Below are 26,139 nucleotides of genomic sequence, written 5' to 3' on the forward strand. Positions count from 1 at the left end.
CGGTGAGGAGAAGCGCGTTCTCGCTCACTGAGGTCGTCCACTTCCCCGTTGAAGACGGCTGGTGGAGCGTATGACCTCCGTTTCGCGCGGCAATCGATCGAGGATGCGGATCGCGGCGAACGGATTTAGACTTTACGGCGCGAGAGCGATTTCTGTTCTGCCTGCCGGCGGATGGTCGTGTTCCGGCATGAGGGTGGCTCAGCGGGGGAGCCGGGTGCGTTACAGGGAGGACGAATCATATCGATCCGTGATCGAACTATTGCACGAAAGCGCGTAAACGCGTGCGCATGACTCGCATGAGTTCGCACAAATTGAACGGGAGCGAAGGATTATTGGGCGACGCTCCATGGCAGGGCCGTGTGCGATATTTCGGTAATGGCCCTTTCTTTTCGCCTCACTTCGCGATCAGGGCCGCTGGCAAGGATACGGCGCCCAACAATTCCTCTCTCGCAACAGAATTCGGTTTCTATCCTCAACACTACCAATTATAAATTTAGTATTATCGTCACGTTTAACTAAATTCAAAACTGACACTACAGTCCCATTTTCAAATGAAATACAATTATTACTAGCGCTATTGGAATAGATCGTATATGTTTTAGTGCGTAATATTTTATACTGACAAGAAAAATTATAACTGTCAATTAGAGGTCCGCTTGAGTGGGCTTTTTCAAAATAAATTTCATTACTGTTTTTCCGTTTCTTAATAGGCATATTACAGTTCTTGAGTTCAGAATATCTTCTTGACAATTGTTGAAGAGGTTTCTCATTTTTTCGAAGCATTTTCTTTATGTTTAACATGTAATTTTCAAATCTAAAAGCACTAAACTCATTGATGGGTCCATACTTCCGCACATCTGAACAAATATGTAACAAATTATGCAAATTATGAGACATAAATTTAGCTCCGTAAATTTTTTTAAAACATTTTAAAAAATACTCCATTAACATTTGAACCCATATAATATTATTATTATCTTTTGAAAGAACAGAACTAGCAAGGATTGTTACGGCAATATGTAATGTTATAAAATTGATATACATATCCTTTCTTAATATGCCTTTTAACACAACTGGACCAGTGTACAGAAGAAATTGGCGAAATCCCGTTGCTTTCCATAATTTTACGTCTTTTAGCGATCGTGGGCGTCGAACAAAATCATTTGGCACACTATTTTGTAAATTTAATAAAGCCCCTGAAATCTGATTTAAGAACTGTTGACTTAATTGTACAGTACGCGGACCTTTAACCCAAAGCAATATCAATTTTTTCACTACTCCTAAAAATATCAAGTGCATAGAATCAAGTAGTACACTAGAAATTAATCCGAAATTGGGAATCTGCTTTAAAATTGTTTCACCAGTTTGGAAATCATTGTATTTATTATTAGCAAAATCTTCATTAGTCCTTAAGATGATTCTAAAGCCGTGATCCTAACCGGTTTTTTTCAGTTTTTTTTTTAGCACTAATCTTATAATTGGCTTTATAAAAATGCAAAATTTTTGTCTAGAATTAAAGTGCGCATCAAAATCTAGATCATGGTGGTCGAATTTATATGTGGTGGTCGTCACGTATAACAAAAAATATTAATTTTTTTTCGTTTTCGATATAAATTCGACCACCATGACCTAGATTTTGATGCGTACTTTAATTCTAGACAAGAATTTTGCATTTCTATAAAGCCAATTAAAAGATTAGTGCTAAGAAAAAAACTGTAAAAAACCGGCTAGGATCACGGCTTTAGGATTACCTTAAAGCATCAACAATTTTTGTCGCTGGAAAACATAACCGTCCATCTAAGTACTCGCCTGTAATAGTACATCGCGTACAACTATTGTAACCGTTATGATTTTTTATTGATAAAATAAAAGCTTTTGCTGGCGCATCACAAAACCATGAAAATTAATTTTTACTTTAATTCCATTATAAAAAAGTCCAGTATTGCTTAAAGAAATTGCTTCGTCAACAAAATGTCGTAAAAAATTATTGTTACACTGCGGTTTCGTTTGACCGTAGTATGCTCCAACAATAGACTGATTTTAAAACGGTGTCTGAACATAAAATGAACCATAAAGCAGAATTGCTTGATTTGGAAATTGGCAAACCGTCAATGTTTATAAATATATCCAGATTAACAGTCATTCGGCCTAAAACCTTAATATATTCATCTAACATTTTTTTTAATGCATTTTGTAAGCCGAAATGACAATATTGTCCCGAACCCATTTCAACGACTTCTGTATGCCTTGACGTTTTAAGCAATGTTCGAGGATCTTTCGGAAATAAATATTGCGTATATTTTCGTAATATAAACAAAAGTGCCGCGAGAGCAACGTGGCAAATGTTGAACATAATTGCCCAAGAAGTTATGTCCTTAATAAATTGACCACTTTCTTCATTATCAATTTCATTGTCAGATTCAAAATCTCTCATACGCTGTACTACTGATTCCTCAGTTAATTCACTTAAACTTGGATCATTATCACTACTGTCGCTACTATCATTATTATCTTTTTCTTCTTCCTCATTCAATTCAATATCATCAACTGTGTTGCTTTCAATTAAGTCGTTTACAAGTTCATCGTTTCTATTGGCAAATTTATTTTCTATTGGCTCTACATTTTCAATATTATCAAGCTGTAATTCATATATATATATATATTGTGACGTGACAAGTCGCGTCTACTCCCCGGGCGGGCTCGACCGAGGGTGCCTCCTCCTCGGAGCGGGGGGGAGCGGTGCGTAGTATTAATTGGTCTAATTAGCCTTTAAGTTTTAAGGGATCGCCTGTGGTGACCGGAATCAGGCTGTAACGGCCGCGAGCCGCCACGTGGAAAAACTGTCAGGACTAAGGAGGCGGCCGCACAGTGGGGCGAATCTATCAAAAACCGGATATTGGACGAAAAAATGAAAAACGTATAATTCAAATTTTGACGAGATTTTATGTTAATATATATCTTAAACTATAAATAAATGTACTTATAATTGATTTTATCCTTTGTTATTTCCTCAAAATGATCTGATAAAGTATAACATTTTCGTGAATACTGAAATTCTAGTAATTCGATAGGTTACTTTCTAAAGTCTCCGCCGAAAGTATAACTGCGAATATGAGTTAAATGCCTATCAGAACTTATTTATTAGGGTTCAAAAAACATATTTATTTTAGTTTTATGTTATTTGAGTACCATTATATATTAATAAATATTCACGACATATTCGACTATTAAAATTTTCTTACTTCAATATTCAAACAGGAAGAAAGTTTGTGGATTAGAATGGATTAAGGTTTGCTCTGCGCCATTTGATAGGGCAAAGTGTCTAGTTTTTGGCCATATATGATCATTCATCCCCTTTCGTCCCTCTTTTTGAGATAATTGATTTCAAAGTTCACTCGACATGGTCGAACGTCGTCCATGAATAACTCAATGGACGACGTTCAATCATGTCGAGTGAATATGGATGTCTATTTTCTCATAAAAGAAAGACGAAGGGGGATATATAATTTGTTTAATTATTGCTATTTTATAACGATTAATTTCATCCATATTTTATAACAATTAATTACATTAATTAATATAATAGCAGTATAATAAATATTATTGGATAAATGTATTTGGAGTACTGCGCATTCTGTAAATCCATGGGCCAATAAGATTGCTCTACGTTAAATTATTTGTTCTCCTCGAGGGGGGTGGGGAGGGGAGGGGAGGGAGGAAGGGAGGGGAGGGGGAGGAAATAAAAACAGCGAAGATAAGAACTTTTCGTCAGTCTTTCTCGATCAGTAGTTGATTAAAGACTTTTTGATTTTGAAAGTTTTGATCGTTTTTGTCGAAGTTTTTGTCGTTGCTTTATACAATTCACTATGCGTCCTTTTCAGGATACAGTGAAAAATAAATAGAATATATAAAATATATAGAAGATTATACTTTAACACGCTCGCAAAATGGAAAATTTCCGAACAAATCGTCAACTTTTTAATTGTATGCGTGCAAATAATCTTGATTTATTAAATTATGAGGCTTTAATAAGCCACATAATATCATGTATTGATACTGAATTATCCAAAATCGCGTTGGAAGCATTGAAACGAAGAATCATAAATTTCACGAAGAATTTAAAGTCAAAATGGATAGCTAGCCATTACGATTACAACAGATTTATTGCAAAGCATGAAAGTTGGTTAAATTGTGAATTTTTTTTCCGAACGAAGTACTGAATTTAATTTCTACTTTTTCACGTACGCGTATGCCTCTTAATAGATCAAAGAGTTTAGAATAGATCGAAGAATGTTCCGAACGACATAAAAGAAAGAGAACTGAGGAAGTACGGAATAATCCGGAAATGACTGATTTTATTGTTCGGAAAAAGTTAAAATCCAATGACGCGCTATTTATATATAATTTTATCCAGAGACATCCCGAACATGTCAAAAAGATTAGACAATTCTGTGAAGAAATTGAAAATGGAACAGATTTGATTGATAGGGATTGCATTAAGTACGACTTCAAAAAATGGAGGTTCTATATTCGGCATGTATGTATGTATGTATGTCTACGATTTTCTTTAAAACTACTGGACGGATTTAAATGCGGTTTTCACTGTCCTATAGAGCAATTCTCCAGGAAGGTTTTAGTACATAAAATATCGCGCTAGAACATCAGGGTACAGAGCAGTAAGAAAATATGCGATAATAATTATTCATATTAATTTAATAAAGCACTAAAAAAGTATAAAATAAAAAATTTTTTTTAAAAATAGAACCGATTTTTCAAAAAAAAACTAAAAAGTATTTAAAAAATTAAAAAATAATTTATGCGCTTTATGAAAAATTGTTAATTAAATAATTTTGATTTCATACACTAAATGTATAATAATCGTACATTATTTATGTCAAGTTTTAAGTCATTTCATTGAAAAATGTAGAAGTTATAAGCAAATGACCGAAAAATGAGGCGTTCGCCCCACTGTGGGCCGGGGGAACATGGTCGCCAGTCGGGTCGCCCGGACCTTCCCGCAATCGTATTGGAGTGCCGCCGGCCGGAGGCCACGCCGCGCTCGGTCACAACAGCGGCAGGAGAAAAATCGTGAGGCCCCGGGGCACACCCGAGCGAAATGCCACTCAGGCCAGGGTGCCCAGGAGCGGCCCAGGGAAGGGTACCGCCCTGTGACCGCCACCCCGAAGGGCTGCCAGCGGACGGGGCCGAGGCCCGGCCAGCCTGACCCCGAAAGCCGGCTCAATCATCGCAGCCCGGACAGCCGGTTAATTTCGAAAGCCCGCGCCGAGTCGGAGGCAGTTGGCGTGGCGTCGCCGGAAGGAGCGACGCACGAGCAGCCTAGACGCCGGGAGCGCTAGGATCGGCAATCCGGTCGCGCTGCACGTTACGGCGCAGGCGCGGGGAACCGGCGCGATCCCGACGGACCATGGTCTCGCCACTGTTGTGCCGGCGAGGACCAAGGACGCATCGCCCGAATTACGAGCTGCCCGGACTGAAGAAAAAGCATCGACGAACTGTAAGGTCACCTCCTTGGCGTCCCCGCGTTAGGAAAAGAGAGTTCGCTCGAGGCGCTGGCCCCAGACACGTATCGGCTACTTAGGCGCGGCAGGAATTACCTGTGAACGGCGGTATGAACGCGTGTGTTACCTTGCGCCCGCATTCGAGAGAATCGTGTTAGAATTCGTGCATGGGCCCCGCCGAGAGCGAACTCTCATGTAAGTAGAGACCAATCGTGCCCTCCCCGGGAATCCCGTCACGGTCGACAGTCACGCGTCGTATTCGTGTAATCGTGAGTGAATGGTCGTGGATTAGTGTGAGAGTCAGTTTGTGTATTTCGTGTGGTATGCGTGATAATTTCGTGTCGCGGATGTTGTGTAAATGTAGGCTATTGCGTCTGTAGAATATCCTGGGGTAGGACCGTCGAGCCGTGGGATTGGCGCGGGGCTGTGGAATCACCGGGTTTCGTTGGGAGTCGGGAGCGAGTAAAACGGAAAACTTCGGGATTCGCGCGGCAAGCCGCGGAATCGTCCGCGGGTCCTTTGGTTTCGGGGCGAGGACGATCGTCTGCCGATAGTTCGGCATGGCGAGGCCGACCGCCTAGAGTCGGGTAATGTGAGGCGAAGACGATCGCCTGAAACGGGGACGCTCGTTTGCGTATCGTCAAGTCGGCGTGTGATTTAGATTTGTGAGCATTGCGTCAGACCTATATTATTCCGTCTTTCCTATCGCGGGTATGCGTGCGTATTGCGTGAATTACGTCGTGGCGTAAGTCTTTCGTGAGTATGGGTGTGTCTGTCGTGAATATTCGTGAGTAACTCGTGGGTTAAGTCGTTGCGTAAGTATGTGTGAGTATTGCGAGTATGCGTGTTTGTAATTCGTGGTGTGAATGTTCGGATTCGTAAATTCCTCAAACATGTTATTCGGTCTTTCTTATCGCCGATTCGAATATTAGCTTATTTATCTTAATTTTGATTATTCTGTCTCTCTTACCGCCGATTCGACATTCGCGGAGATTATTCTATTCACCTACAGTATTAAATGTTCGACATTCCCGCGTACACCTATTCTAGTATTCTGGTGTGACTCTATCCGACATTTTCGCGTCCGGCTATTGCGTTATTTATGCGGCATTCGTGCGTCAGCATGTCCGACATTTTTGCGGTAATTTATACAACATCTTCGCGTTAATTCGTTGCCGCGGCGTCGATCCGCCGCCGATAATGTCTCGTTACCGCATGGTCTGATTTCGAATACGAGATGCTCGGACCGATTATACCAACACCTACACCGATTGATATTCTGTTGCAAGTGCATTATATCTGACTAAATATATCATATGTTATCCTGTTATTATAATCCTGTGTGGTTAATTGAGTTACGCCTTCTTTCCGAATTCCCTGAAAGGAGGCTACGCCCTGAGGTATCGCCGGGGATATCGCGTTGTTTAAAATAGAGTACGGTGGTGCGATCAGTCGCACCTGGCGCCCAATTACATTGTGTCTGAATTAGTCGCGAGTTCTGCCAATCCACGATAGCCCTCCGCCGGATTGCGAGACCGGGGGAAAAAGCGTCGCAATATATATATATATATATATATATATATATATATATATATATATATATACTGTGACGACCGCGACGATGTCCTCACAGTCTCGCCGGCCGTGAAGGAGCGCGCAGTCGCTTTATTCACTAATGATCTTACGAAAAATCAATCACGACAGGACTCTCAGAAACCCAGATGGTAGCTCGACTAAATTCCTCGAAATATTGGGCGCCAGGTGCGATTCCTCGCACCACGATTCACAAGATCGCTATTCTCTCAGGTGTGAGTTTCTTCGGGTAATCGCGGTCGGAGGAGGAGAGGGAACGTAGCACAATTAACACACGCAAATAACAATAATACAAAAATAATGTATTTGACAGAAAAGATTACGTGAGAATAAATCAGCAAGTGGTTTCAGACTGAATCGGTGAATTACAATTTTAGAAATTACTTCAGAATAAATCGGCAGGTTTCTTTAAAATAAATCGGTAAATTACAATTTTTCTCTCAGATATTTTTCTGCGGAACGCGGGAACTATGAGATACAATAACGCGGAAATTAGCCTAAGGACGCAACTTATAAGCCGCAGTTACACGACCGCAATACACAATACGCGGTTACACGAACGCAAGACACAATACCTACGCGCAACGACTTCCCAACTGCCTAATCGTTCCCAGCTGGTAGTCCCGAAATGACCATCCGCAACGTCTCGCAAATGGTCCCAAAATGGCTAGACGCGGGCCTCCCGCGAAAAGCCCCAAAATGACACAATACCTACGTGCAACGACTTCCCAACTGCCAAATCGTTCCCAGTCGGTGGTCCCGAAATGACCATCCACGACGTCTCGCAAATGGTCCCAAAATGGCTAGACGCGGGCCTCCCGCGAAAAGCCCCAAAGATCCAAGACCGGTGCCTCACGCCCCGGGACGTGATTGCGCGAACATTACTCCCCCGTTCTGCGACAATACGGTCCACCTCGGCGCGAAGGACACCTCGCTACATTACGCACCATGGTTACACAAAACGCTATTACACGAAACACGAAGACACGACGAAAACTACAACGAATCACACGGTGACTGTCGGCCGCGTACTATTTTTCGGGCAGGGCGATCCCACATTACTCTGTTGGCCGGGCCCTCCGTCAGTATTCCATTCAATAATTATTTACTCGATAATACTCATCTGCACAAACGCGATGCTACAAAATACTTCGCGGCACAGTACGCGATTCTCTAAGCACGCTTCCCGCAACTCTACGCGGCTCTCGGAAGGGCCCCGGCCGTCAGAACGATCTTACGTGTACTCAAACGTGAGTTACGAGGTGCTCGAGTAGTGGCCTTACAAATTCCGCAAGCTCGGCTGCCGGTCTTCTCGGGATGTCGTCCCTCGCCACGCCGACACGACAGTGACGATCCTCTAGCCCGGCGGGATCACGTCGGGCCCGCGCCTGCGCGCGCCGTGCTTGCAAGCCCTCCTTGCCGATCAGCCCTATGCGAGCCGAGCGCCTCCCGCTTCCGTCGGCGCCCCTCGTGGCTTCCTCGCTCGCCGGCGGCAGGTTTGAAAAGCCTATTCTCGAGTCCGGCTGACCGGGCCGCGACTCTGGTGCCGGTGTACGACGGCCAGGCTGGCTAGGCCATGGCTCCGTCGACCGGTAGGCAATGCTCCGTGGCGATCTCCCTCCTTCGCGATTCGGCAGGCTTCATCCCGGCGAACATCGGGGCTGATGCGCTCGCCCTGCGAGACGCTCCAAGCAACGTCGGCATATGGGCCCAATCGTGACCCGCCCGCCGGCCAACTCCTACGTAGAACGCCTCCCGTAAACTCCCTCGGCGCGACTCAAGTCGTTACAATTTCCTCCTGGCCATCTACTCGATACCTGAAATCCTCGGAAACAATATAATGTACCGAATTCTAACGCTGTCGCCCCGCCTCGCTCCGGCGGAGACGTCATCCCGGACGTTCCCCCCGGTCGAGCTATCGTCTGGACAAGGGACGTGACTATGTCACGTCACAATATAAATGGCTGGACCAGCTTAATTGACGTAATTACTGTTCAAGTATTATATATATATACATCCAATATATGATATACATAATATATGTACTAGAAAAATATTCAATGCAATGTTACAGAATAATAGAAACGGGCCTCGGTTGTACGCGGTGCTCTCAGCGCACACGTACACGGCACGCACTTGTGTGCGGCACGAAAGTCATTCGTCACACACATGCTACCGAAACTGTCGACACATTGCATGTGTGGAACGTATCATGTATTTCCAACACTTGTTGTGAGATATCCCGGTAAGGTAGAAAACAGATATTAAAAGTGTCGATAATTATTATCGACGTTTTTAGTTCCGTTTAGATGATGGCGCTATCCCGTCGGAGTTCGCCCGTCACTCCAGGATCCCCTTAAACTCAATTTCTTCTAGTTTATCTTGCCAGGCACGGCCAGACTGTTTTAAACCATAAATAGGACGACGCAGACGACATACTTTATTTTTATCATGTTCGAACATTGAGGGTTGCTATATATATATATTGTTTCTGATAAATTTCCTTGTATATATGCCGTAATTACATCCATTTGATGTACGTGATAAACCATTTCTACGCTGACTGCTAAGAGTGTTCTTATCGTCTGTATTCGCGCAACAGGAGCATAAACTTCTTTATAATCAATACCAATATTTTTGTTCGCATCCGCGTGCAACTAACCTGGCCTTATACTTGTCTATTTCCTCATTTTGATGCTTTTTTATATGTAAAACTCATTTAGAAGAAATTACTTTTATATCCGGTGCTCTATCAACTAACTCCCATGCATTACATTTTAAATAATAAACTATATTCGCTTTTCTCATGGCATCTAACCACCTATCCAACCACTTATCAGATCTTTCTAATACATCCTCTATCGTTTCTGGATTGCTATCTAAATTTATTGTAACGCTTGACGTATGATATTGTTTTTTGGGACGTCCTGGCTTACCACTTCTAATCATTTTAGGTCTCCCTTTAATCCTTTTACTATTTTCGGAAGTTGAAACTTCTTCATTCAATGTATCATTTAATATTTCATTTGCATCTCCATATTCACTTTTTTTCAACGTGGAGAAATCTTCGACTACTGGGATCCCGGGCGAGCCCGGTTTACCCAGTAGCCCCCTCAAGAGAGGGAAGATTCCCCCCGCTTTCTGGCAAAGACGGGGGAAGTGCTGGATTCTTACCGGCTAAAACTACACGGTTGTCCTCGCGTGCGTTAGTGGGAGGGCTCCGAGAAACTTAAGATTCTTCCAGAGGCCCTCCCCGCACCATGTCCACTATTGGACTTCCTCACGGAAGGTTTTTAGCCTCCAGGTTTGACTTCCTCATCTCCATATTCACTTGAATCTGAAATTTCTTCTACATTCTTTAACTCACTTTTTTCTTTTTTAATGGGTTTTACGTCATCTAATATTTCTGACTCGTCTCTAATAATTCTGTTTGGTATTAAATCTATGTCTATTGATTCTACTTTGTTATCATTTACATCTTCGATAAAGCGAACGTCTCGACTTTTAATTACCTTCCTACTATTGGGGATCCATAGTCTATAAACCTTTGACTCACTAGAATAACCAACAAGTATTGCCTTTTCTCCTTTTGGATCAAACTTTGAAATCTCTGGTCCTTTCTTTAAGAACGTAGCGTCAGAACCAAGCATTCTAAAGAATTTAACGTTTGGTTTGCAATTTAACCACAACTCATATGGAGTTAGTTATACCATCGTTTGCTTTTAAAAGGCATCTATTTCGTAAAAATACCGCCGTATTAATGGCTTCAGCTCATAAACCCTCGGGTACTTTTGATTTAATTAACATTGCACGCGCCATCTCAACGGTTGTTCTATTTGCGCGTTCCGCAACTCCATTTTGCTGCGGAGAATGTTCAACCGATAATTGTTGTAATGATGCACCCCGAAAACTGCATCGTTCCGGCCTAACATCCGGCCGAGACCGCCCGGCTGACCACCCGCAGGGCGAAGAACGGGCACGATGTGCCCACTTTATTTTTAATTCCATGTAACGTTAGAAAGTCCGCGAACGGACTTACCGCGGCAACTGCCTCGACGCGCCGAGCGGTGCCGAAGGCAACCGAAAACAGCCGAACGCAATCGCGGCATCGGGACGCCGTAATCCCCGACCGTTCCGCCGCACCGCCCCGGCGCTCGCGATTGCCGTCGCTACCCCCGCCACTCCGTAACGCCGTCGCTACGGGTATATAAACGAGCGTCGTTAACGCTATTTTGCGATTTCCTGATCATCCGTCTCACCGACCGCACCGATCCTGAATTCACGCATCGATCTATCTACCGCTAGTCCGAACGAGGGTAGAGAGCCTTTGGCATACTCTGTCTTCGCCGAGTGTGTCTCGATAGACGACCAGCTTCCTCTTCCACGAGACTACCCGAACGGGGGCAGAGCGCTTCTTTGTCTCCACCGAGCGCTTTTCGCCGGGTACCGCCTAGCCTCCAGACGCTTGCAGCCTCCACCGAGCGCTTCTCGGTGGCCGGACTCGCGCTAGACCGATCCTTTCGCCACCGGGCGAAATCTCCGCGATTATCATCACCGCGTCCACGCTTTGTGCTATTTCCGCGATTTCATCGCCGCATCCGCGCTTCGCGCCATTTCGGCGCGCCTCGCTCCGCGACACCGGAAGCACCGGCTCCGCCCGAGAAACTCTGTAACGCGGTCCGGCACTCGAGCCTTTGTAAATATCCCGCGCTGTCACTATATTGTACAAATCTCTGTATATATCTTAGCAGAAATTTTTGTTACCGTTCCGTCCGCGATGTCAGCCTGCATCTTATTAAAATAAATCTTTGTTAATTTGTCCAGAAATCCGAGTCGTGTGTCTTTCCTCCGCGCCTACTCCGAACCCTGACCAGCCGCGAGCGAATCCGCGCTTTGGAAGCTAGGTTGTTTCATTGTCTTCTTATACTTTGACTTTCCAAATACTCATTAAACTCTTTACTAGCATATTCCTTTGCATTATCACTACGTAATTTAATTACCTTACGACCAGTTTTTTTCTCGACACGTAACTTATATTTTTTAAATTCTGTTAAAATGTCACTACGCGCGCGTGATTTTAAAAATACAACTTCCATATATCGCGTCTTATCGTCAATAAACTTCGCAAAGTAACGTGCATTTCCATATGATTTTACCTTTATTGGCCCGCAAATGTCTGTATGCACTCTAAAAGAAACGGCGGATTCGCGATCTCGACATTAGTTACCGGCGTTCCTACCGCGATCTTCAAGAGCCTATGACTTTAATCCGCGATCTCTGTAGCCAACAAGACTATCCTGGGGCCCCTCGCTCTCGACGCCGATCACTAACGCTAAATATACGCCTTGTCGGCGAGTAACACTACGGTTTCGGCAGTCGAGCGAGGACGCGACCCGGAGGGCGGTGTCGTGGCTTTACACACGCGAAGGGTGTACGGCAACCTCACCGAAAAGTCTGCTCCCTCGAGCGCTGCGGGATGCCGTCGTCACAGGCCTTGACTTCGTCACCACGATGCGGCTCGATAGCCGGGCGCGATCGAAAGCGTGTAATCAAACGTTGACGTGTCACGCCGGAGGACGACCAAGAGGTGCTTGCGAAAATTTGCTCGATAGCGGAATCGATGGCGCGCCCCACTCAGGGGGTGCGCGGCCCCTCGGCGCGGTAACGCGGGTCAATCAGGAGCGGGCTCGCGAGTTCGCGACAAAGCCTCGCGCAGAACGGTCGATCGCAGATCCTGCGGGAGCGTTCTCTGGCTCCTCGTTTTTGCGGCGGTCCCTCGGCACTCTTAAACGGCGGTCCGGATACGTCGATCCCTTCCCAACGCTTCAATATGACTTAGGGGTGCTGGCCAGCCACCCCCAGAGTCTGGTTGCTGCCGTGGATGTTAGCCGGGGAAACTTGTTCTTTCCAGCAAAATGCACTCCCTGGGAGCTTGTTTTGTCAAATTTGGTAAGTTCCCCGGAAGCTCAGCAAAATAAACTCTCTGGGAGCTTGTTTTGTCGAATTTGATAAGCTCTACCGAAAGCTCAGCAAAATGAACTCCCTGGGAGCTTGTTTTGTCGAATTTGGTAAGTGCCCCGGGAGCTCAGCAAATTGAACTCCCTGGGAGCTTAATCGGAGCTTTGTGTTGTGTGGAATGCTAAATATCATAAAACATAATAGAACATTTATAAAAAAATAAACGCGTGGTCGCCACGCGCGTTAGAAGTGAAACTTCTGAAGGCAAGGCTTTGCCATAACTTTTCTGAAATTAATACAAAAACAATGCAACGGAATTAGTCACTCCAAGCCGCCCGCAACTCAAAAATATAGTGTTACACGCAGTTCTCACTATATCCGTCTCGCCAGTGCCGTACGCCTGATCGAATTTTCGTGACGCGTTTTCGAGTCGCAAAATCGAATTTACTTACCGATCCAAAAGGAGTTTCACTTTGTACGCCTGTTGGTCGAATTTTCGTGACACTATTTCGTGACGTTTTTTCGTGTCGCACAATTGAACTTACTACCGTACCAAAGAAGTTTCATTTCGAACGCCTATTGGTCGAATTTTCGTTACATTTTTTGTGTCGCATAATCAAACTTACTACCGTGCCAGAAGAAGAACCGTCTCGCCAACGCCGTACGCCTATTGGTCAAATTTTCGTTACACTTTTCGTGTCGCACAATCGAACTTACTACCGTACCAAAAAAGTTTAATTTCGTACGCCTATTGGTCGAATTTTCGTTACACTTTCCGTGTCGCACAATCGAACTTACTACCGTACCAAAGAAGTTTAATTTCGTACGCCTATTGGTCGAATTTTCGTTACACTTTCCGTGTCGCACAATCGAACTTACTACCGTACCAAAGAAGTTTAATTTCGTACGCCTATTGGTCGAATTTTCGTTACACTTCGTGTCGCATAATCGAACTTACTACCGTGCCAGAAGAAGAACCGTCTCGCCAACGCCGTACGCCTATTGGTCAAATTTTCGTTACACTTTTCGTGTCGCATAATCGAACTTACTACCGTACCAAAGAAGTTTCACTTCCGTTACACTATTTCGTGTCGCGAATTGAACTCACTACCGTGCCTAAAGAAGTTTCACTTCAAAAATGATAAAACATTTATGAAAAGTATCAGATTTGTTATCTGATATTTATGAACCAAAAACACGATAGGATTATATAGATTTTTTATCTATTTCTATCGGATCTTTTAAGCACGAAAACTTCCTCTGACTATGATCGAACCTAAATTTACTCTCGTTACAATTTATGGCTTGTGCGATGACTTTACGTACCCTCCGTAGGCGTCCTAATGTTCCGCGCTCACTCCGCAGACTCTCTGTACGCGTTTCATGTGTGCTCTCCGTTCACCCTCCCTACAATTCGACGTAAGCATCTATTCTCGTAAGCCTCCGTGTATACCCTCTGTAGAACCTTTGAAATACTTTTTTCTAAAACTTCGATAGAGCCTCCGTATACTCTATTCTCGTAAGCCTCCGTGTATCCTCTGTAGAACCTAATTGTCTATATGTTGCCGACCTATAGACTATAGAAGTAAAACGTTCCCCAAAATATTAAGAGAAAAATTTATTCATCATCTGCAATAATATATGACAAATGGCGTATCTCCGTGCCAAAAGCAGGTCAGATTCCGCTATAAAAGGATTACGTCGCAATGACAAATTTGAACATTTAAGGTAAAATTTTCAAAATTTCAACAAAATATAATGTTGTATAAGATTACTGAAGGCGGCGGTGGCTACCGGGTGCACGTGTCCCCGAAATTTTCGGGACACGTCACCAAGTCGAACCTCCCTCCTAATGGGGAACTCGCCTTCCACGACCACCGCTTTTCCAGGTGGATGTGTGGAGGAAGAGGGGGTATCGGCGATACAGTGCGGGTTGCTGGTCCCCCCTCGGACACCTCCTCAGGTGGCGAATAGGGGAAAGCCCGCTAGAAATAGAGGGTGCCGGGGAAATAAAATACCTGGGGTGGACCAAAACCAGTGAAGCAACACCGCCGAGTAACAGGCGGAGGTTACAGGTACCGTGAGAGACAAGCATCCTCTAAATAACCTTGCGTAGAAGGCAATGGAAAACCACTACGACTATTATCCCAAGAAAACCACATGAATACAGACAATAGAAGGAATAATATGTCGAGTAATCCGGCTGACCCCCGGCGCCTAGATGGTTCCGGGCTGTCTGGTGTGAAATTGGCGACCGGCCACAGGAGGGTGACCCACCAGGCTTCTTGTGGAAACTGGGCTACTGGTGGTAAACAAACCAAAGTACGGCGAAATCAACACATAAAAATAGGCACATGGAATGTCCGCGGCCTGCTACAACCAGGGAAGCGAGAGACAATGGAATCTGAAATGCAAAGATGCGGAGTGGAAATACTGGGCCTGAGTGAAACGCATTTCAGAGATAGTGGACACTTCAAAACTGGAAATGGAAACATGATATTCCTTGCTGGTAACGGTGAAAAGAACAACAATGGAGTTGGGTTTATTGTTGCAAAAACCTGAAGGACAGTGTACTGGGCTATGAGGCGATTGGTGACAAAATGATCAGGATTAGAATTGGTGCCCGCCCGCACACCCTGAACATCATCCAGGTGTATGCGCCTACAACCGAGTGTACGGAGGAAGAAATCTCTGATTTCTACGCAAAACTTGAGACAGTTTGCCATATGGGACCGAGGAAGGAGACCACCGTGCTGCTGGGCGATTTTAATGAAAAAGTGGGAGAAACTACGCACGATACACACCTTAACCAAACAGTAGGGAAGTACGGTTTGGGGGTTTACAATGAGAGAAAACTGTTTCTCCAATTCTGCATAGGTAACCAATTCACCATCATGAATACTTGGTTCAAGCAACACCCACGAAGGTTGTATACGTGAACGTCACCAGGAGGTACATACCAAAACCAAATTGATTACGTGTTAATTGACACCAGATGGCGCTCGTCCATTACTAATACCAAGACATTACCCGGGGCGGACTGCGGAAGCGACCATCAGTTGCTGGTTACGGAGTTTAAAGCCCGGCTCAAAGTCGTCCATAAAGCCAGTAACAACAAGGCACTGCACATGCACGCTGATGCAATATCGCAATTCAGGCAGGATATGGGGACTAGGCTTCTAAAAATGGAGACGGATAACAGAATCAGCCAATGATATGTGGGTCAGACTAAAAACAGCCGTAGTAGACTCTGCGGAGACCATTGTGAAACAACGCCGGGGTCCGCGTAGTAGACCTGACTGGATGAGCCAGGAGACCTGGTCCGCCGTCTTGCGCCGCAGGACCTTAAAAGAGAATGGTCTAACCACTGGAGATGATAGAAGGCACAACCATGAGCTACACAGAACTGTCCAAAGACTCTGCCGTAAGGACAAAAATGCAGAGGTAGACAGAGTGTGTCAAGAGATCGAGGAGTCATCCAACAGAGCACACACAAAAGACATGTTCTGTAAAGTCAAGTCACTGACAAAAGATATTAAGATCAAGAGCTGGACATTGAAGGATGATGCGAGAGTTATCATCACAGATCGATACAAGGTGCTAGAACTATGGAAGGAATACTGCCGAGGCAAGTACGCGGCAACGGAAGATACAGAAGAGCTGAGAACGAGTGAATGTGGCGTGAGGGAGTCGAACATTCTTCTTGCGGAGATAGAGTGGGCCATAGCAAGACTGAAACATAAAACTAGCGGAGGCGATAGAGTCACAGCCCAAATGCTCAAGAACCTAAACCGAGAGAGCACGCACATGCTCCACTTGATCTGCCAGAAGGTCTGGAGTACTGGACGATGGCCGGATGACTGGTCTGAGTCTATACTTGTACCTCTGCTCAAAAAAGGTTCAACCCGCAAATGTGAAAATTATAGGACAATATCATTGTTGTCACATGCTAATAAGATACTCTTGAGCATAATTAAGGCAAGACTAGAAAATTACATTGACCGGCATATCTCAGAAAAGCAGGGTGGTTTCGTCAAAGGAAAAAGCACACGCGAACAAATCCTCAACGTCCGACAGCTGATTGAGAAGAGCAGAGAATTTTAATGTGCCAATAGTGATGTGTTTCATTGACTATGCAAAGGCGTTCGACTGTGTCAGCTGGAAGAGAATGTTCGAGGTGATGAGAGAGATGGGAGTTCCTGAACACTTGATACTCCTTGTGCAAAACCTGTACCTGGATGGCACATGTAGAGTCCGACTGGAGGATGCCACTTCGGGGCCCTTCAGCGCAGAAAGGGGAGTGCGACAGGGCTGCATCTTATCACCGAAGCTTTTCAACCTTTACGGCGAGTATATCATGCGCAGAGTGCTGGAGGGCTGGACAGGAGGTGTCTGAATAACCGGAAGAAAGATCAGCAATCTCAGGTTCGCGGAAGACACCACGATTTTGGGTGCAACCGAAAGCGAGCTGGCAGAGCTGCTTCGTAGATAGAGGTCGAGAGTGTGCAACTGGGATTCCACATAAACAGAAGCAAGACCAAACTAATGTTCATAGATCGTGCCGGGACCCTGCAGCGCACACACGAGCTCCGTGATTTGGAGGTGGTTTCGGACTTCGTATACTTGGGCTCCATGATCAGTAATAATGGAAGCTGCGACGGGGAAGTAAGCCGCCGCAGCCAAATGGCAAAAGATGCTATGAGGCGGCTCGGCAAAATCTGGAGGAATCGTGGCATGAGCAGGAAAACCAAGGTCCGATTAGTCCAGTCCTTGGTTTTCTCAATATTCCTATATGCCGCTAAAACATGGACACTGAAGGCAAGATTGAGGAGCAGAATAGATGCACTCGAAATGTGGTGCTGGCGGAAAATGCTGGGTGTGCCTTGGACGGCCCGTTGCACAAACGCGTCAATTCTGCAAGAGCTTGGAATTCAAACTCGCCTGTCTACGATCTGCCTAAGGCGTATTCTAAAGTTCTTTGGAACACATCTCCAGACGCGAGCCGGACATCTTGGAGAGACTTATGATCGTTGGTCAGGTCGAGGGAAGAAGAAGCAGAGGCCGATCCCCGACCAGATAAGGCGATGCCGTCAGGGAAACCACGCAGGGATCCATCCACGAGGCGATGCGCCGAGCTGAGGACAGGGAATTGTGGCGACAGATGGTCCACAATTCATGTGGTCACGATCCTCAGTAATGAGGGACCGACTTAGATGATGATGACGATTACTGAATATATACAGACCTTTTATGTATTATTTAAATCATAGTAACACGGCAGGCAATTCGTTTTTATGTTTTATAATTATATTTTATATTATATTTTATATTATGTGTCAATAGATACAAGTCAATCAAAAGAATGTGAATATAACAAAGATCTCTTACTTCTTAATATCTGCTTTATTTCAGCTCTACAGAATTAATTACTTGTCCAATAACAGATAGATTATCAACGTTTATGTGAATGCATACTGATTTAAGAAACGCAATTGGTATAGCGACGATTACGTTTCCTCGATGACATTTGTGCAAGTGAGACAGCCTGACCTGAAGTTCAACATCTGTACGAACGTGGAATATACCGTCTTTTACTATTTCCGTAATAATCGCAAAATGCTGTTCCTCACATATGCAATGATCGCCACAATGACACTCGGAAATTTTTACGAAACAGTGAATTATTCCTAGCTTTTCCTCTCGGTTTTTTTCATAGATAACACGCGAAGAGATCGTACTCTGCTCTATTGTACATTTCGCCAATGAATAGTTTGCTGTCCTTCAACAGTCTTAAATATGTATGAACATTCTCAAGTGGAAGATTTGAATTTATCAAGGCTTGCTGAATGTATAGAGGGAGTCTGAGAATCCGTTTATAGCTGCCCACACTATAACAACCAACAGCAATTCGTTCACGTATTTTTACCTGGTGTTTAAAGTCGGTGGTGAAATCGCGGATTGGGCCTTCTGGTAACTGATCTAGTTTTATTTTCAATCTTATCAGAAAAATATGTGCAGATGCTATTTGCGATTTTATGTTAGTTGTACCGTGAACTAGTTTTAATATTTTACCATTGATGTCTTTGTATGGAAAGCATGAGTAGAACCAGAGTGGTCCTAGCCGTCTTACACAGTCAGGTAAATGTAGAATTTGGTGAATATTAATGTTGTAGAATTGAAGACCATACAACGTTGGACATTCTCTTACAAATTCGTGTAACATACGTTCAGCATCTTCGACATTTTTGACAGTAACGTATGACAAATTTAAAAATGAAATACCGATTACAAGAAGTAAATAATATTGAAAGTAAATCGGGTTCATGATTTCTTCGAGTATCACTATAGAGTAATAAAAGAACCACATTTTCAATTCTGAAGTTTTCCAATGATAAAGATCCAATACAGTACATGGCATTCTGGGTATAAACTAGGGTGGTTTTACGCGAATTAATCGCGAATCTACGACCCCAGACAATGCACACAGCGAAAACGGCTCACCAGAAAAGCTAGGATCGAACCAAAATTGTAGCAATTTTTTTACTACACCAGGAAAGATACAGTGCATATAATCAATAGCTGTACTGCGAATAAAATTGGGCATCAATTTGGACAAAGCACAAGGGCCTTTTACACCATTGACTGGATGCTTATCTTACAACGCTTGATTGGCATTTTCAAGAGTTTCAGCTGATGTTCTCATTACCGGATATCTGTTATACGGATATGCGCGAGAAGTACCTGCTGTTAGATGTAAAAAATTCCCCCTTATCTTTGCAATGGTTGCACCCGAATTCACCATTGTACTGCAACATATTGAGAAATTGGGCTTTCGCGGGTAAGTCACAAGTTCCAGCGAGAATAATGCCCCTTACAGTTATAACATTTTGTCCTGGCAGAGTAACAATTTGTCCTCGAAAATGTTACGTCCTGTTGACTTCACGATTTCTTTCTTCCGTGGAATCACTCATTTGATCACACAAAATAGACGGAAACCATAAGATATCGATTATTAATTGACGAAGCGGATGCATTCCAACCGTCATCGCTCATTATCTAGGACCCGCGGCTCGCGGTGATTGATAAAACTAAGCTTCTGGAAGGAAACGACAAAGGGCAAGGCGATAACGTACTCGCCAACGAATAGCCGCTGATTAAAAATTACTCATAGGAAAAGACGATTTTTGGAGAAACTCGCCAGGGGATAGGCGAAAAATTAAAACCTACGTCACAATCAAAAGAGAAGCCCACCAATCAAATCAAATTAAAAAGTAATTCCGTCTCCTTAACTTTGTATAAAAACCGCGACTTTGCGCACTTGGAGGCACTTCTGATCCAGTTCAAAACCTTTGAAGCCGTACTTATCAATCATCAGCCGTACTCCGCGCTTAACCAGATTTCCGCATAAACCAGATTTCTGTTGCGTCGCGGCTTAATTATTGCGAGTCGATTCTGTGCGCGTCAAGATCACGTCGCATTTTCGAACCGAGAAACCTATGTCCGGAAGAATCCGCCGCAGTCACCTCAGACATTCCACGATCGCAACCATCAATAGTAAGCACGAGATACCCGCTCGCTTGCCTATTTACATCTTCACATAAATATATATAATATGTATATACAATACACGAGAATTCATATATAATATATATTATATAAATTTATCTTTAGAAACCTCCCCCCATTTCGGACTTAAAATCATAAACCAATTTTAGTGAACTCGCAAATACACCGCCGCAAGTCCCTGGGGTTAATTATCCGGAATCGGATAAAACGGATCAGGCGCGCCCGTATAATGGAGCGACAGCTCCTCGCTTCATTTTTTAAACGCGAACGGTCTCCGCATATCGAACCTATCCTCGATCCTCCCCCTTCGCCATCTCTCTCACCTGTCTGCTGTTCCCTCACGTATCGGGTGTTCCCCGATACCCCAGAATCATCCCCCTTCCTGAAACCCTCCTACTCTCCAGTTCCTTCCGAGGAACTTGCGGAGTTTCGGGAGAGATCACCATCCTTCAATTTCTCCCTGGTTCCTTTCGTATACCGAGAGGAATCTGTCAACAGAACTGCTTCCCCCGCACTCTCTACCTCGACACCACCCTTTACCGTGACCGATCACCCTCTTCCTTCTTCTCCGACTCGAGTATCGAAATACTCGAGGAATTCTCCCCCCGAACCTCATCCCCTACCATAGAAATAGTTTACGAATATATAAATTTATAGTTAATTAATAACCATTCACTGTAATCATAGTCTTACAAAACCGTAAATTTTAAATGACTATTCTTTGAAATAATTCTGGATATTTTACACTAATAACTATGTTACCAAATTAATGTTTATTTATTTTATACATTGTTTTTTTTGTATTCACACATGCATAGTCCATACTCTTTCTTCACAATCTGATGTAAAATATTAGTTACTTACCAAATGTACTCTGGCGGGCAGAATAACCATTTGCTATAGATTCATTTACCTTAAAATCTTGCTCGATGACTTCCGTACCATTGTAACACCCGTGCCTTCTGCATACACACACGCCGCACTCACACGCATTTATGTAACACAATGATTTTCCATTTTATTCTTTTCTTGTAATAAATGTGCAATAATTTTAAAATGATATTGGCTTCCTATTATTTAATTTAACCTCACCTCTCACTACCTCTCTAAATCGCACAAGGTCCGATCCCCGGTAATAGGGATATTATATCCTTGATCGAAAACAGGACCGAAAACTCGTGCACGAAAACTCTCAGTAGGCGTAACAGCGTCCCTTCTGGACGTTGAAGCACGACTAGAGTTTTCCCGAAAATTGCATTCGACTCGAGGCACGCGCCCTTCCAGCGTGAACCCGAGATACCATAAGATCACGTTACGCCTTCCCATACCCCCTCCCTTGGATAGCCTTTCCTTCGCTATCCCTCCAACCAATATCCGGGGTTCTGACGTAACAAAAAAGTGTCTCAAACTTTGGTCAAAACTTGTACATAAAGTGATTTGCGGATCGTTTGTTACTGTCAAACCATAAGCCTACAAGAAGGGTATTTTCTCTTTTCATTCAAAGTTTGTAAGGAAGCTCATTGATAGTTAAGTATACAGGCTACATGCTTATGTGGGACGACTTGAAAACTGGAATTCCGTCTGTATACCATGTAAACGATATATTATTCGGATTGGATAAAAATCCATTCTGAACATACTGTTGATACAAACTTCCATCGTAAATATTCCGAAATGAGTTGGGCCGCAGCCCTCCTTCACGATGAAACCGGTGCTGTAAAAGCTCTCGGAAACCATTTTGTTGAAACATCAACGCGAGCTGCTTTATAAATGGCATAAAGTTCTATAAAGTAAGAAATGCTCTTATTTGCTTGACACGTTTTGCAGATCGAATTTTTTGTTGCAAGTGATGTCGTGCATACCGAGCAATAATAATGTTCAGTGCAGAAGTTATCTGTCGACCATGAAAAATACTTCTTAAATTTTGTTTGAAGTACCGCGCTCTGTATCGACACAGGAACAATGGTGTGCTGCCATCTGTTGCAGTTTCGAGTCAACAACCGAGTCGGTGAAAAGCTCTAGAGAGGCCGATGCGGGCCCATAGTAACATGCATAGAGAGTGTTGCGCGCGCAGCGGCGCAGCCATGCGGCGATGTAGCTCTACCTGATTCCCGGGTTCTTCACGGAAGTGAGATTGTTCTCGACCGAGCGTGCGATTATTACGCATCCGTTTTTCGTCGTGATAAGTCGCGCGTGTTGAGTCAAGCGGCGACGTTACATTTTGCCTTGAGATCATTGAATGATCAGAGTTGCTAAATTGGTATACCGATTCTCTGTCTTACAGGCAGTATTAGTTACAACAAAGAGGAAGTAAATCGAGATTATACGAAGCTAACGTATACAAAACGAGAAGGGAGGAGAGACGTCCGCCATTCGTGCATTCACTGAGAGACGTCCGCCATTGCATCCCAGACACAGGACGATGGCAGTTCAAAGGCCTTGAAATCCAATCGGATCTTTCAATTGCGTGAAGTCGCATTCCTCCACTGCGGAGAATCCCTCCACGGATAGTGAAAGTCATGACACAGGTAACTCTCGTTGTTCTGATAAAAGAATCATTGATCACTTTGAGGTGCTAACTGTCGTTAGCTGAATGGCGATCCTTGATTCCAGAACCTTCGAGAGCTTTATTATTGTTGGATGAGGATTACTTGAAGTTCGCCCTTGCAGTTCGCAGGGCATTGCGATCCCATCCCCGAGCCTTCGCGATAAAATCGACGAGGCCGGAAGAGAAGATTCCTTCTCATGCATTTGAGTACTCTGTAACGGCCTGACTTTATATCGAACGCGGCCTAGTTTACTGGATCGGGAGTTCGATGAAAGGTCCAGAGACAGTAGTCAGTTTGCGATACACACGTATTCCTTTACTTTATTCAACTCGAGATGCGGTATACAAAGTATATTACAAGAAAATAACGAAGCGCGGTATATTACATACGAACGGAGTTCATCGCAGTATCTTACGAGAAAATAACGAAGCGCGGCATATTACATACGAACGGAACGCGGTTACAGAGATCATTTACGAGTAACGATCGACAGTGCCGGTGCACTGGGCGGCATACAGGAAATACTGAAACGCGGTATATTATATACGAACGGAACGCGGTTACAGATATCATATACGAATAATCGACAGTGCCGGTGCACTGGGCGGCCTACAGGAACTAATGAAACGCGGTATATTGTATACGAACGGAACGCGGTTACGGAGAGTACGATGAACGCGGAGGTATAGTACTCTACGGTCGCGGCGTGGCACCGTGGTGCGGGTGCACCCGGTGCGGTATATCGAGTGGGCGGGAGCGCGATATGTACAACGGAGGATTGCGGAATCCCGGGGTTACGGTCAGGAGAACCCTCGCTACGAGGCCGAGCACGCTCGACCGCGCGGTGCCGTGGCCGTCGAGGTAAGTGTGAAGGAGCTCGGAGACACTCTGAGAAACCTCAGTAGAGGCCTAAACGCTGGACCTCGTTTTGCGTGTCGCCCTAGGATCTGGAAGGTAGGCTTCGTCAGGAGTAGCGGAGAGCCGTGGTAGAAACGAAGTGAAGTTTCGTCGAGCGCGCCGGCTTTTTAAACCGCTCGGCGCGGCGAGCTTGGCAGGAGGGAGGCCGATCGTCAGGCGATGGCGTGGTGGTGGGAGCGGCGCAATCCCGTGTGCTCGCTTCGGCGAGGATCGGCTCGCTTCGGCGCTCGTCGGCGTCGTGCGGGAAGGCACCGGTGCGGCGGATTTCCCGCGCACACGGTGCGTTTCAAAAGATTAAAAATTGTGGGCGCACCGCGCCCTGTCCTCGCCCGACGGAGGATCGGTCGGGCGGCATCCGGCGGGTGGTGGCCGGGGACGATGCCTTGGCGTAAGGGGCGCATCGTTACAACTCAAAATAATTATACGGTTGCAACTACGCGTTAATTTACTTTTTCTTTATTTTAGTAAAGAGCTCTATTTTTTGTAAATACTAATCTTTCTTGTGGTGTTAACAATGCGTTAATTGTTCAATTAGTAACGATACTAATGCGTTCAATAGAATACGATTTATCATTTTACATTAAATATATTGCGAACGTAATTCGAACGTTCTTTCATTAGATGTAATTACACTACTTCGAGCGATCTTTCTTTCTTCTCAAATTACTAATTACATGATGCTGCGAATATGATGCTGCTGAGTTATAATATGTGATATGTTCTTTATAATTTTTATATTATATTTCTCATTTATTTTATGGATTAACGCGTTCACTTGAGACATAACAATTCCTTATTATTTTAAGTTAATACTTTCAACAATTATAATTTTGAATAAGATTATCTTATTAACCTACGACTTATTAATAATTTAGAATTATTTACTCAATTAATTTCTACGATTATCCGTTCGAATTAGAATAAGTTTACACATCAGAGTCATGCATTATTCCATTACTCATGTATAGAGATGTATTTATTTTCCATGAATTTATAATTACATTTATGTTTTTAACATTGTTTGTATTGATGGTCACTTCAACTTCTTGAGATATTCAGGATTTAAAGTAACATCTTAAATGATTTCAATGGTTTTCATGAAAATTGATGCTTTCTAATTGAAATATATTGATATATTGCTTTCGTTGAGGGCATTGAAACAAATAATTGTCCTGAAGAAATTTACATTATTTAAAGTGAATTGGCCATTAATAATTCTATGCATTCTGATTGATGATATAATATTTAATAATTTATTTATGTGATTTCTGATTTATGTGATTTCTTACTTATGTGATGATTTCTCAAAATACTTAATAGTTCACTATATAATACACTGTGCGATAAATAGATCAACAAAGATTTCTTAACGATATCGAATTTTTGTCTCCTTAACATCAATACTAGCTTCCATTCGGAGCGTGTACAAATTTGTACAAACTATTTTTTTGAAAAGCCTCATTCAAGCAATGTAAATTAATTACAGTGATAATATCTGCAATAGCAGTTCCGGTCAAATTATGCTTGAGAACGAGTGATAGAATTAACAACATACTTTGGGCCAGTGTTGGGCAAAATTTATTCTGAATAACGAATAAAAAATAACGAATAAAATAAATTTATTCGTTATTCGTGAATAACGAATAATTCGATTATTCGTTATTCGAATAAGATAATCTCGAATAATTTATTCGTAATTCATCATTTTTGTTCGAATAATGTAACGAATAAAAAGAAATTGATGACGAAAAATAATGCACAAAGTAAATTAAAGTAAATTAAGTAAATTAAAGTCCTCACTCGTGAATGTAAAGTTGTAATATAATTTATTAATTAGTTAATTTATTAGTTAATTTGTTAATTAGTATTTTTAATATTAAATAAATTAAAACAAAGAAATTAAATAAATTTACAATCAATAAGATAAAAATAAAAATTTATTTTAATAAAAATCTGTCATTAGTTTTAATCAATAAAATAAAAAACAACATAAAAACTAATCTTATTTATAAATAGAAAAAGGGAAATGTAATGAA

General features: G+C 43.3%; 2 protein-coding genes and 1 pseudogene across 2 annotated transcripts; 2 read left to right on the forward strand and 1 right to left on the reverse strand.

Moving 5' to 3' along the window:
- Window positions 1-405: 405 nt before the first annotated feature.
- Window positions 406-10,437, reverse strand: LOC139817879 (uncharacterized; annotated as a pseudogene).
- A 4,793-nt stretch (window positions 10,438-15,230) lies between these two features.
- Window positions 15,231-15,632, forward strand: LOC139817880 (craniofacial development protein 2-like). The gene has a single exon (XM_071786159.1). The coding sequence runs from the start codon at window positions 15,231-15,233 to the stop codon at window positions 15,630-15,632; it is 402 nt and encodes a 133-aa protein (XP_071642260.1).
- Window positions 15,633-15,670: 38 nt separating this feature from the next.
- LOC139817881 (craniofacial development protein 2-like) lies at window positions 15,671-16,285 on the forward strand. Its single transcript, XM_071786160.1, has 2 exons — window positions 15,671-15,996; window positions 16,066-16,285. Exons 1-2 carry the CDS (start codon window positions 15,671-15,673, stop codon window positions 16,283-16,285), a joined length of 546 nt encoding a protein of 181 aa, XP_071642261.1.
- The last annotated feature ends 9,854 nt before the right edge of the window (window positions 16,286-26,139 follow it).

The sequence above is a fragment of the Temnothorax longispinosus genome, chromosome 8 (genome assembly GCF_030848805.1).
Source record: "Temnothorax longispinosus isolate EJ_2023e chromosome 8, Tlon_JGU_v1, whole genome shotgun sequence".
NCBI classification, from domain to species: domain Eukaryota; kingdom Metazoa; phylum Arthropoda; class Insecta; order Hymenoptera; family Formicidae; genus Temnothorax; species Temnothorax longispinosus.